Source organism: Sciurus vulgaris (genome assembly GCF_902686455.1).
Source record: "Sciurus vulgaris genome assembly, chromosome: 9".
Lineage (NCBI taxonomy): Eukaryota > Metazoa > Chordata > Mammalia > Rodentia > Sciuridae > Sciurus > Sciurus vulgaris.
In genome coordinates this window covers 141,438,666-141,451,998 of record NC_136469.1, presented here as the reverse complement: position 1 = coordinate 141,451,998, position 13,333 = coordinate 141,438,666, and the positions used below count along the sequence as shown (strand labels likewise).

Sequence of the window (13,333 nt, the reverse complement as noted above, 5' to 3'; positions counted from 1 at the left end):
AAGTCCTGACTCGCGGGCAGTTGGCCATGTCTCCCTGGGCTTGTTGCGTCCCTGTCTCTCTCGGTGACACCTTGGCAACATGGAGAAGATGCAGGAGCGGCGGCTCTAGAGCTGGTTCTGAGGCTTGTTCCAGGCCCGGCACTCGGAGCTCAAGAAGCAGCCGCTGTGCTCGCGAAGCTCCTGCTGTCGGGCATGCACACCGCCCAGCCGCCACCTCAGGTCTGTCCCGCCTGTTGGCCAGCGCGAGGGAAGAGCACTCTGATGGCCAAGCCCGCAAGGCCACGTGCCAGGGATGCAGCTGCCTGGGAGTCAGGATGACGCTCAGGACTGGTGGGGACACGGAAGCCCGTGGGGCAGGCAGTTCAGGACTGGCCTCGGGGAGAGCAGGGTTTGCACAGCGTGCGAGACTGAGGCGGGCTCTTCGGGAGGCAGAACCGCACGTGCAGGCAGGCGGGTCCAGGGTGTACCCTGTGGCACCTCGCACCCTGGGCCCTGCAGAGGCCCTTGGCTTGCGCCTTGGCAAGGGCTTGCTCAGCCCCTGCTGCTCGGCCTCTGGACGGTGGCTGCCACCTCCTCACTCCCGGTAGAGCTCCCGTCTTCCCTGCAAAGCTGCTGCCTGCGGCTTTGCCAGCTCAGAAAGGCAGAGCCAGCGACCTGAGGACTTCCTGGCCGGCTGACAGCGGCCCTCCTGGCCTCCTGAGAGGCCTGTGTGTCTCCACGCCCGCCTCCGGCATGCCATCTGCTCTCAGCATGCCCCCGGGCATTTCAGGTCGTGAATCGGACCAACCGCCCTCTCACAGGACTCCGGCCACTTCTCTCCAAGTGGGACCACGGGCAGAGTGTGATCTGGCCCTCCCTCTCACTTACGTGGCCTCACTCCAGACCAACCTCGCTGGCCTCCTTGACTCCCTCACGGGCAGGTCATGTCTGGGGCTCTTGCACTGTGCAGCCCTCGTGCGCTCTTAGGCAGCCCAGGGGCTCTTCTTCCCTGCCTACAGATCTTTGCTGGAAGGTTCCTTCCTGATGAGACATTTTTTGATCCTCCTGTTTAAAATGGCACTGGCATCCTGTCCCACTCTCCTCCCATCTGCCGTCCGCATCCCTCTTGTCCCTGACCCCTGTTCTTACAACAGGCTGCGGGCCCCATTCACTGCTGTCGATTGCTTGACCTCCTGGCCTCACTGGCCTGTCAGCCGAGGACTGCAGGGACCCTCCCTTCTCTGTGCTTAGATGGACCCCGTTGCCTCCCATCCGACCAAGCCGCTAGGGCATGCGCGTCACCATTCCACTGCGGAGCGTGTAGAGCTTTTAAAGGAACCTCCATGCCTCCAGGCACTGATGACGTGTCCTGGGCCTCTGAAGTGGAGGACAGCCTCAGCCTCCATTTCCAACCACAGAATAAGGGTCCCCCAACCACAGATTCAGACTCCAGATCAGGGCTCCAAATGCATCAAAAAGGTGTTTCCTTTCAAAGTCCCGGGGGACTAAAAGGCAAACCTGATGAACTGTGTCACCAAGGAACAGTATTTTGTTCTGTAAGCCCAGGCCATACCTTAGCCAGTAGCCTCAGATGGAGAAGACAGAGGTCAGCATGGGCGAACCTCTGAGGGGCACAGAGCCACAAGGTTGGGGACATAAATGGGGCATCGCTGACACGCAGGCTTGTTTTGGGGGCTCTGAGCTGGCTGACTTCTGTGTTTATTCACTACTTATTAGTTGTCATAGGGTTTTCCTTCCATTAATATAAAACTCACAACATCTATCGCATCCTTCAAGGTCCTCCTCCCAGAGCCTCTGGGCTTTTAGGTCCCAGGGTCTCCTTGGTGACTGAAGTTGGGGTTTGCCCTTCAGAGTGATCCCAGGTCTGAACCCCGCCTTCTTTTGTCCTTGCCAGCGGAGACCTGCAGGTCACAGGCAGCGGGCACTGTCCCTACAGCACTGCCCAGAAGGCGGTGGGCAAGGACAACTTCACCCTGATCCCCGAGGGCGTCAACGGCATAGAGGAGCGGATGACGGTTGTCTGGGACAAGGCAGTGGTAAGGTGTCCCCCGCCTTTCCCCGGGAATATTCTAGAAGCACCCTGCCTGGCCCGGCAAGGCCCCATTCACTGTGCACGCCAGGCTCTTAACCTTCCTTACTGGAGGCCTGGCAGACGCACAGGAGAACTCAGGACACGTGCTGGCGAGAACGTCCCGTAGAGCCCTCGGCGTTCGCAGGTGTCCCGTTGTCCTTGACGCGTTAAGGATGAGGAAGGTTGTGTCTTGATCCGCACTTTAGTTCCTTACAGGTGGCTCTGTCAGTTCCACGTGTGCACACAGGTGCCGGGAGCTGGGGTGGCGAGTGGGTGGAGAGAGCTCTTGTTGCAGAGGAAGTCCGGGTCACTCACTGTGAGCAGTGACCTGAAGTCCGAGGTCTTCTTCTCACTGAAACTTGGGCCCAGTGACACTGACAAACTGCCACAGGGCCCTTGGCAACATCACTCAGTTTTGCTCTGAGGCCAGGCCTGACCTCTCGGGGGGCGGCACATTCTTAGCTGGGAGGAGAGCTCGGCCGACCCGCTGGAGGACCCTGTTGGCAGGTCCCATCTGCGCCTGCTGCCCTTCTCCCTGCTGTGTGGCTTCTCTCCTCATTGGGACTTTCCCTTTAGGCTACTGGCAAAATGGACGAGAACCAGTTCGTGGCTGTGACCAGCACCAACGCAGCCAAGATCTTCAACCTGTACCCAAGGAAAGGGCGGATTGCCGTGGGCGCTGATGCCGACGTGGTCATCTGGGACCCAGACAAGGTGAAGACCATAACAGCCAAGAGCCACAAGTCGGTAAGTCCTGGCCCGCCACGCCTCGGCTGCCCGAGCGGTCTGTGCTCGCAGTCGTACTGGAAGCCTCCGGTTAGAAATGACTCGTGAACTTTCCAAGTCTGGCATGGCTCCGCACTCGGATTTCTCCTTCGGTTGGCGAGATGGAGAGGGCTGAGGGCAGGGGCTCCCGAGTCTCAGGCGTGTCCCCCCACAGCTCCTGTCTGCAGGCGTGTGCTGCTCCTGATTCCAGGTAGTGAGCCACCGGGCTCAGAGAGGGGAAGTATTAGGCCCACGCTCCTCTCTCCAATTTCACTGTCAAGCTGGGAAGGATTCGATCTGATCCATCAGTGACCTCCCACTTAGCTTTGTGGCTGATTGCTACAGTGGGCAGGAGAGGGTTGGCCCTAAGGTACAGCACATCTGGGCACGGCCGAGGGGCACAGCGTTCCGTGTTGCGTGTGCACCCAAGCCCGTGGTTTGGGTTGTCTCTGCTTTGCATCTTACATGGCCTGGATTTCTCCGGGTGCAGAGATGGCATAGGGTGCTGCCTCCAGCACTCACTCTGCAGGACCGGCCGTGGTCACACACCAGAAGAATGGCACAAGAGGCCATATCCTGGTCTCTGCTCACTGAGGTCTGTTCAAGGAACAAGCCCGAAGCAGAGCTGTGCACAGTGTTGGTCTGCTGTGGGAGTCCTCCCTGTCCCCGGGCCACTCTCTGGTGAGGGTCGAGGCACCACATCAGCACAGGGAAGACTCCTATGGAAGTCACCGAAGCCACTTGCAGCAGCTCATGGCTGTGGCCCACAGGTCCCTGCTCAGCTACCAGAGGCATCCCGCGGGAAGCAGAGGTTTGGTGGTTGATCGTGGTCTTGTCCAGCTCACCAATCCAGGGTCATTCTGAAGAGAAGCAGTGCTTCCGGTAATACCACGGGGCTTCACCCTCCAGCTCCCTGGATCAGAGTCAGGAGGAAATAAGGCTGAGGTCATCCTCACTGGAAGAAGTGTGTGCTGTTGTGTACATTCATGGTCCTGCGGGGCATGCAGCTGGACCTTCAGTTATTAGGCAAGCTGTGCACACTGTGGAGAGGCTGTAGGAGAATGTTCCAGGTCTGGTAGGCAAGAGGGTGCACCCTCCACCCCCTCCTCCACCTGGCTGCTGGATTGCTGCTTACTGCTCAGGGTGGTCCTGACCCCGAGGGGAGGATGAACGTCCAAGCCAGCTCCCCAAGGCCACGGGAGGACCGGAGGGGAGCGCGCCTGGCTGAGCTCAGGAAGGCCTTGGGTTCGCTGCGAGTTCACTGCCCTTCAGTGCTCGGTGACCCAGCCAAACGCGATTTTGCAGTTGGTCTGTGCTTTGTGTTCTGCATGCATTGTCTCATTAATCCTCACGGTCCTCTTCCAGGTTAGGTACGTTGTTATTAATCAGCAAGAGCAGGGACAGCCAGGGCAAGCACGGCAGATTTTACAGCTGCCATGATAAGCACCACAACCTGGGTGGCGTACTCGACAGAACTGGTTTCTCTCGGTTCTGGGGACTGGAGGAGCATCCAGTTGTTGGCGGGGCTGTGTGCCTTCGAGGCCCCGGGCAGAGCCATTCCCTGCTCCTGAGCTTCTGGCCTGCCCAGCCATCCTCCTGGGCTTTGGGGTGTCCTCACTCCTCCTTCTGCTTCTGTCCCCACAAGGCTTCTCCTTCCATGAGCACCAGCCTTTGGATTCAGGGCCCACCCTACTACAGGATGACCTCCTCTCAACCAGTCACATCCACAGTGACCCATTTGCAAACGAGGCCACATCCCAGTTCAACTCAGAGCCTTAAGGCATGCACCCGGGGTTCCCCATCTGGGAAGTCATTGTTCAGAGCAGCAAACTCGGGGACATATCTCCTCTTGGTGCCAGGGCAGACCTGAACTCCCATAGCAACGAGGACAGTGCAGGGTCCCAGGGGCAGTTTGGCTGAAGGGTTTTGTGTGTCCTCTTCTGTGGGACAAGGGTACTCAGGCACTGCAGGAAGGTCACGCGTCTCAGACCGTGGGTTGAGAAGTTTTAAGAAATGTGCTACTCTTACCATCTAAAAAGAGATCACTTCTTAAAAACTGAAGTGATTAACTTTCTAAAGTATTCTCTGTAAAAAGAAGGTAACTTCTATTTTTCATATCTTGGTAGAAAATGTGGTTGCTTCTGAGTGCACGGCACAGGGTCATGGGCGCAGTATGCCCGTGGGTGGCACGGGTCTGGAGACACCGACAGTGGAGATGCTCTGGGTTCATCATGTGCAGAAGGTGCTCCATCATCACTAATTCCAGAATGTTTTCTTCACCCCAAAAGAAACCCTGCACCCCTTAGCAGTGGCTCCCCGTTCAGCCCTCTCCCAGCCCCCAGCTACCACCCACCTACTCCGTATGGATTTTCTCATTCTGGACACTTCATACATGGAATTGTGCCCATGTGACCCACTGCCACCGACTGCTCTCGCTTGGCACGTTCAGTGGCTCCCCAGGCCAAGGCTCTGATTAGTACTTGGTTCTCGAGGCTGAATCCTCGTGCCATCTGGCCGCTCCACACTCTGCTGTTAGCATCCATCAGCAGACAGTGCTCTTGAAAGGGTATAAGAGACACATCCCAACAGTTACCCCAAGGTGGGGTCCAGGGGACTGGGGCTCTCGGAGGGGGAGGCAGACTTTTTATCATGGTGGTATTATCTGACTTTTTAAAAAGTTGTTCATAGTCTTCCTTTAAGAAAGGAACAGGTGGAATTCTGTGCAGCTGCAACATAGAATGTGATGTTTGTGAGTAACATGCCGAAGCCTCTGAGAACCACCCCCGAACACCTTGTGGCAGGTGGCCGTTGCCTAGTACAGGGGCGCTGTCCCTTTAGTACCTCTGCAGTCACCAATCACTGCCCAGCAGGCCACTTCAGGAGACTCAGTGGAATGCAAGCGCATGGTGTGTCTCTCCTGGGGGCAGCTGCCGTCCCAGGATGCCACCTGGGACTTGTGTCCAGGTGCCACCGTGGCCTGGAACACCCCATGCGTGCACCGCACAGTCCTCAAAAACTACGGGAGAATCTGTCGACTGACCATGAATCAATATGAAGAATCAATAACTTGTCTTAGAAATAATCAAAAACCACCTTGGAAACCAACAGTAGCAGCGGTAAAACTGAAGACTTGTGTAAATGCCAGGACTTGGGTACTGAGAAGATGCCACATCGCAGGCTTGTCAGATTCTTTCTAATGAAGCCTACGAATTTGAAGTAATCCCATCAGAAATGTCAACAGGTTATTTTTTCTTGATGGTAGATGTTAGAATAATCAAAGTATTCCTGGACAAAGGGAGCATTGAGGAGGGGCTATCAGTCATCTCAGTTATAAAAACATGTTACAAAACTACAGTGATCCGAACAGCATGGGATTGGTGAGAAAGAAGAGAGCCGAGAAGTGGACCAACCACAGATGAGAATTGGTTTCAATAGAGGAGGCACTTAAAACTAGTCAGGAAAAGCTAGTTCTCAACAATTCTAACAGAATTCTGTTAGAACACTGGTCGGGAGGCTGGACCTCTGCCCCACTCTTTATTACATAAAATAAAGGTAAAAGAAAAGAAAAAAAGCCCCCAAATCATCAGAGATTGAAATGAAACTGGGAGGAATGAGAATAAAGCATGCCTTTGTAAAAATGATCATTTCGAAGAGGAAGCAAGATACCAAACTTAGAAATTGTAAAGGAAGAGATTGGTCTGTTTGACCACTGACAATATAAAAGTGAAACAAAACAACCCAAAAGAGCTTACTTCCTCTGAGAACAGAAGACAGTGGGCCAGTGGGGGCGGTTTTTGCCGCACACGTAATGCAGGAGAAATTCTTTACCGTCTAGTGTGTACATAGAAATCAGTAGGAAAATACCAAGACCCTGGTCCACGGAGCAGCGTGAAAGACGCCATGACCCAGTAAGAGATGTAGGAATGGCGTCTGTTGGTCTTCAGAGACCTGGCGTCACTGGCCTGCAGCACTGAGACATCCCAGGGACCACGGCCCAGGAGCTCCTGCGCACAGGCACTGTGATGGGAGCGGTGGGGCTGGGAGACGGGCGGGCGGGGGTGGGGGCCGTGGGAGGGAACCTCGGGCCGCCTGTTTTGAGGGCCGATCCACCAGGGGCGAAGACCCGCTTTCCCTCACCCGAGCTCCACATCTGGACCCGGGCTGGTGGCAGGCTGTGCTCGCACATGCATGTCCTTTACTGTTGCTTTAGCACAGGTACAGAAATGGCATGGTCCCTCCGTGGGACCTGGGGGTGCGTCCACGTGGGGTCGCAGGGCAGGAAGAGCGCTTCAGACCACGCCCTGGGTGGACGTGGCATGGTCTCTGGGCCAGGGAGGGACATCAAGGCGCGGGGTCCCTGGGGCCCGGCCCGTGCGCCGGTGTTGGCCATAGGAAGTGCACGCGGCAGCTCTCCGAGGTGCTCGCCTCTGGAGCGCAAGAGACACTGTAGTTGAATTCCCCGCATTCGATCTTTTTCAGCCACGTACCTGACCTACTTAAAATAATAGAGGACAGCCGTTGGCTCCGGGCAGTCACGCAGAGGGCGTGGGGACAGAAGCGGGCGCGCTGAAGAAAGCGTTCTCTGGTCTTTGAGCCCCACAATGACAGGAGCACGTCTGCCCAGCACTGGTGGGGAGTGCCAGCTGTCCCTTCCTGTGGCCCTGGCCTGACCCCTTTGGAAAGTGTTAGGTGATATGCAGCAGGGGCTTTAAGTAAACCCAAGCCCGAGTCCTTCCACCTCGTAGATTGAATTTTAGGAAGCTATCCTACAAACGTGATTTAAGACAAACGCCCCCCATAGTTGGAGCTGCCCCACCTCTTCCCAGGCCACTGGTCCCCTTCAACACGCCCCAGGACAACAGGACTGAGGGCACAGGGTCACCAGCAACCTCGGTGCCCTGGGACGCCCTGTGGCGTGGGTGGCACTGTGCCCAGGCCTGACGACAGGAGGTGCCGGGCATGAGGTCAGGCTACTTGGCTGTTCCCTGGCGTGGTTCCTGTGGAGAAAACCCTGGAGCCACGGCGGGTGCAGCGCTGCTCTTGGCACGCAGGCCGTGGAGTACAACATCTTCGAGGGCATGGAGTGCCACGGCTCGCCGCTGGTGGTCATCAGCCAGGGCAAGGTCGTCTTCGAGGACGGAAGCCTCCTGGTCAACAAGGGCGTGGGCCGCTTCATCCCGCGGAAGCCTTCCCCCGAGTTCCTCTACCAGCGCGTCCGAACCAGGAGTAAGGTGAGCGGGTCTGGGGGCGCTCGGCCTTGGGTCAGAGTGACACACCTTCCTGGGGAGTTGGGTTTGTCACAGCTCAGTTGACGGATGTCACAGCCAATGTGCCGCCCCGTCTGCACCCGTCGGCGGCTCTCGTCCCAGGACAGCAGCGGGCTCCCGATGAGGCCGTGCAGACTGTAAAGGGTGCTCGCTGTGGGCGCGGGAGGGCCGGGGGAGGGCCACTCCCAAGCTGAGCTGGGTTCTGTCCCGCATCCTCTCGGGAGCCTCAGTTCTCAGGCCAGAACCCTGATGCCCACAGCTGTGAAGGACTCACCGGCCACACAGCACGCAGGCCTCAGGCCAGGCCGTCTGCTGGGGACGTAGCCCCAGCGTCCTCCAGCTCTGGCTGGCTTCCCATTCCTGGCCCCGTCCTCCCATCCTTGCCGGCAGGCTTTGCTTCTGCCTTTCCCTCTTTCCTGAAGACCCTCAGCCCTGGTTTGGGAGGGCCTGGCACAGGCAACAGGCGGCTCTGCCTCCTCTCTGCAGCTCAGAGCAGGAAGCTCCTCACAGCTGAGATGAACCCCTCTGTGTCTTGCCTGCCACTCTCCCATCACCGTGGCAACCTGCTTCCCACTCCAGCCAGCAGATGTGTGCCAGAGGGCCACCTGTGTGTGTGTGTGCGTGTGCACTGTGCATGTGTGCACACTTACACGGGTGTGTCGTGTGTACGTGCTAGCGCGGGTGCGGGCAGTGTTGGGGTGTGTGCATGTGTGAGCGCCCCCTCCCCTTGGTCTTTGTCAACAGCATCACCTCTGCTGTTCCAGACAGAACAGTCCAGACCCTGCCCCCCCAGACCCCAGCACCCAGGGCTGCTCCCCGTCCATCTGCTGGCCCTCTACCTCTCCCGTGAGGGGCAGCGCCAGTCAAGAGACACCGAAGTGCACAGATGCTGCCATCAGGGGGAGACAGGCGTGGGCAGCAGCGAGGCAGATCTGAGAAGTGCGGGGATCTGGCCAGGAGCTGAGTGGGGACTGGGGGAATCCGTGACTGGCTGGGACAGCGACGCCCTGGGGCTGGCTTCGTCCCTTCTGAACCTGAGGCCCATGTGAACAGCCTGCTTCTCTAAGAACAGAAGTCTGCCCTCAAATCCCGAGTCCTGTTTGCAGGAGGAGGGCCTGGTCCCTCTGCTCAGGGTTGCCCTCCCGCGTGCCCAGGGCAGGTGGGGAAGGACCTGCACAGAGCCTGCTTCCGGCTAACCTGAGCTTGGAGGTGGGTGGAGGGGGCTGGCCCAAGAAGCAGGAGGCCCAGGTGGCCATGGGTAGGGCTGCATGACAGCGAGTGTTGTCAGCTGGCGCCTGAGAGCTGGGGCTAACATGAGCTGGGGGGGCTGGGGTCAGGATTCTGTCACCTGCTGTCTCTGACCCCTGGTGGGCCCTGCACATGTCCCTGGACATGTTCTCTCTGAGGCCTGGAACACTTGCCCTGTCCCCTTGCCAGCTCCAAGGTCCTCTGCAGGCCCACAGCTCCTATTTAGACCTGTGGCTCAGCCTCTCTGCTGCAGGATTCCCTCTTCAGGGCAGCCTGTGCCCCTGGGCCTGGGTCCGCGTCCTATCCCTGTCCTCTGGAGGGCTGTGCAGGCCCAGCCATGCCCTGAGCCCCGCTGCCCACAGGCCCTGCCCATCTGCTACCCCTCTCCTTCCTTTCTCTGGAATCATGTCCCGAACAGACTTTCTGGCCCTAAGTCCTTGTCTCACTGTGGACTTCTGCTAGGACAGAGGAACACTGACCCTTGGGTATGGCCAGTGTGGGATTCAGGGCCCTTGGGGGAGAGTGCCTTCCTGTTGGAAGGGTCTTGGGTCCTTCTGCATGAAGCTGTGTGCACATCTCTGTGTATTCATGCACTTGATCTGTGAGTGTGTGTATGCTTCTTTGTATAAATAGGTGTGTATAGTGTGTACATGTGTGCATACGTGTATGTATGTACATTTGTGTGTTTTATGCATGTGTGTGAATATATGTTACTATGAGTATATCCATGTTCAGGTGCATACGGGTGTGTGTCTTGTGTGTGCACTAGTGTGGTTGTGTTTACCTGTGCTCAGTGGGGCTCAGGTGAGTGTGTGCGTGTGTGCATGAGGAGCTCAAATTCCTGTCTTGTGGCAGGACTCAGCCTCTGAGCCGAAGGCACAGGCGGGCCAGGCACACAGTGTGGTCACCCTCCTCCCTCCGTCTAGGTTTCTGCATTGCAAGGGGTTTCCAGGGGCATGTACGACGGTCCCGTGTACGAGGTGCCAGCTACACCCAAATATGCAACTCCCGCTCCTTCCGCCAAATCCTCGCCCTCCAAACACCAGCCGCCACCCATCAGGAACCTCCACCAGTCCAACTTCAGCTTGTCAGGTAGGGACCTGCCCAGGCTCTCCAGGCCCTTCCTACTGCACCTCCGGGGAAGGGACCTGTGCCTCGGGCAGGTGACGGTAAGCAGAGCAGGGCTGGGCGCCCTTCCTGTTGTCCTGTGCAGGCAGCGTGGGCAGGGAGGTCACAAAGCACAGGGGTCCCTGGGGCAGCATGTTGGTTCCTGACCTTGGTTTTTGCGAGTCCTTGGGGACGTCCGTACACTACACAGGTACCTGTGAGTTAAATGTGGTTCAGGGCTGAGCAGGGCAGTCCATGGTGGGGAGGAAGCAGGTCTGTCTTCTGTGATTTTCCAGTCATTTGTGTGGTCCACGATCTTTTCCTTATTTAGAGAAGAAACCCAGGCCTCAGAAAACTTGTCAAACTACCAGGACTCAGTGCTCAAAAAGCAAAACTCAGGCATTTTCTTAAGACCCCTGGAGCATGTGCCTGCAGTTTCATGAGCCGGCCACGTGAGGGCGCTCTTGTCACTCTGGAGCGATGGAATGGAACTTTGTCCACAGCCTGTGGGAGGTGTCCACGTGCCTGCTGTGCGGGGTGGTAGGAGCGCCAGGGGGTGATAAATGGACAGCCTCAGTCTAGCTCTGGAGCCAGCATACTCTGTTAAAGGTCCAGATAGTAAATATTTCAGACTTTGTGAGTCACAGGCAAAAATCCAGTGGTTGCATCAAATAGCCATTAAAAATGCAATCATTTATTTAAAATGTGAAAACACTCATGAGCTATGTAAACACAGGCCCTGGGCCAGGCATGGTGGCACATGCCAGTAATCCTGAGACCCTGTCTCAACATAAAATGCAAAGGGTCTGGGCTATGGCTCCATGGTAGAGTGCTTGCCTAGTACGTGAGAGCCCTGAGTTCCATACTGAAAAAACAAAAGAAAAGAGAAAAAACAAGCAACGAAGGTCGTGGGCCGAGTATGGTTCATGGGGCACAGTGTGCACCTCCTGGCAGAAAAGGCGATCAGCCTGGCAGCAGCGTGGGAGGGCAGAGGGAGGTAGTTAGCAGTTCACACTGGGGACAGGGCCCAGAGCGGGTCTCCTTGATGAGGCAGTTGGGCCTGGGCCGTCTCCTCCCACCAGGCTCTCGGGAAGGCCTGCCTGCACCCGAGCTCCTGTGTTTAGAGGTAACCACTGTCGCATAGCACGGACCCCAAATGCCTCTCCAGTGTCTTGCTGGATACTTGACCAACAGTGCAGGGACTGTTTTAAGGCCGGGAAGAGCCACTGGGGACAGCACAACCTCTCAAGGACTTTGCAGACTGGACCTCTGTTCTCAAGTGAGATGAGACATTGCACAACTGCAGTTAGACGTGCATAGGAAGTTCCCTTCAGATGAGGGTAACAAACTGAAGGGCTGCGAGAAGGGTGCACACACCCTCTCCTCCCTGCTGTGCTCTGGGTCCTCTCTGAAGCCCCCCACTGCCTCGGCCAGCCGCGTGGCAGTTTGACGAGTGATTTCATTTGCATCAAGTGCAGAGGTGTTTGCAGCACCAGGGGCACCTTCACAGAGAGCTCCCACCTCTGCAGACCTTCATGCTACACAGACGGAGCGCCGTTTGCTAGTAGCCTTCGTCCAGTGTTTTCAGAGCCCGGACACCTAACCTGCGAGGCACAGGTGGTTATGAGGAGGAACGGTGTTACATGCTGATCCTGACCCCTGAGCCTGAGCAGATTCCTGAGTTACCAGGAAGACGAGTGTCCAACAAGTGGAACAGTGGGAGGATATAAAAGCAGCCCTCCAAGCTGACTCTGGTGACTTACACAGACCGGCCACGCGATGTCCGAGTCAGGCGGGGCCTCCGCCAGGCTGCTGATTTAGTTCTCAGAAAAGGAAATGGGGCCCGGGTCGGGGAGGGGGTGACTTGCTTCAAATCAGCCAGGATCGGAGCAGGATCTGGATTAAAACCTGAGTCTCCGGCTGGACCTCAGGCTCGCTCCCCGGCACTTGCACCTCAGCGACCTCTCTGCGCTGTCCTCTTAGGCGTGAATATGTATCAAGTGCCAGGAACTGGGCATCCTGCTGAAATTTTAAGTCTGTGTTTAACTGAAAGAGAATGCATAATATTAACAGTTGGCTTTGAAGATTTCAAACAAAATACTGCTCCCCATGTGCAGATTTGCCCCTTAGAAATGAAGGGGTAAGTCCGTTCTGAGTAATTAACACACTTAGGCACACGCCCACACACGCTTATGTAGCTGCACCCCTCACACATGTCATCCACGGAACACTTTTGGAGAAGGGGACACCATGCACAGGAGGAGGGGCTTTGGAGACAAACCAGCTTGGCCCTGAATCCTGCCTGGCTTCCCTGCCCACTAGCTCGGCCCCAAGATAAGCACCTTGAGCCTCGATTCCTCCTCTACAAAGGGACAAAACACACACCTGGCTCTATTGTCATGTGCTCCAAAACAGTAACATTTGCTAAATCGCTGAGCCTGTGCCTCACACAGTAGGCACTCAGTAAGTGTTTGCTCACCTGTCTCAAGAATGTCAGATTCTCCTGGGGAAGCCAGAAGAGAAAGAGCATGGGGTGGACAGGGCTGTAGGAGGGTGGCCCAGGGACCGTGAGGGTGGAGGAGAGAGCAGTCCACTTGGGGCTCAGGTAGGCTGTCCAGAGGTGACCCTGGACATTTCAAGACAGGATACAGCACGCCCCAGGTAGGGACACGGCAGGACTCAGCCTGCAGAATCAGCAGGTCGAGCTGGCGCTGGCAGGTCTCATCCAGAGACGGTGTCTCTTTGTCCCTTCCAGGTGCCCAGATAGATGACAACAACCCCAGGCGCACGGGCCATCGCATCGTGGCGCCCCCCGGCGGCCGCTCCAACATCACCAGCCTGGGCTGACGCGCGCGCGCAGAGGCGCCGAGTGCCG

At 57.0% G+C, this 13,333-nt stretch overlaps 1 protein-coding gene across 2 annotated transcripts in view; it reads left to right on the top strand.

The window, feature by feature from the left end:
• CRMP1 (collapsin response mediator protein 1) overlaps window positions 1–13,333 on the top strand; it is a 64,400-nt gene extending 51,067 nt beyond the window's left edge. For both annotated transcript variants that reach the window (XM_079153623.1, XM_079153624.1), the window contains exons 10-14: window positions 1,895–2,036; window positions 2,648–2,818; window positions 7,888–8,067; window positions 10,278–10,443; window positions 13,214–13,333. In XM_079153623.1, coding sequence (XP_079009749.1) covers window positions 1,895–2,036; window positions 2,648–2,818; window positions 7,888–8,067; window positions 10,278–10,443; window positions 13,214–13,305 — 751 coding nt within the window. In that variant the 3' untranslated portion in view covers window positions 13,306–13,333. The remainder of the gene's footprint in view (window positions 1–1,894; window positions 2,037–2,647; window positions 2,819–7,887; window positions 8,068–10,277; window positions 10,444–13,213) is intronic.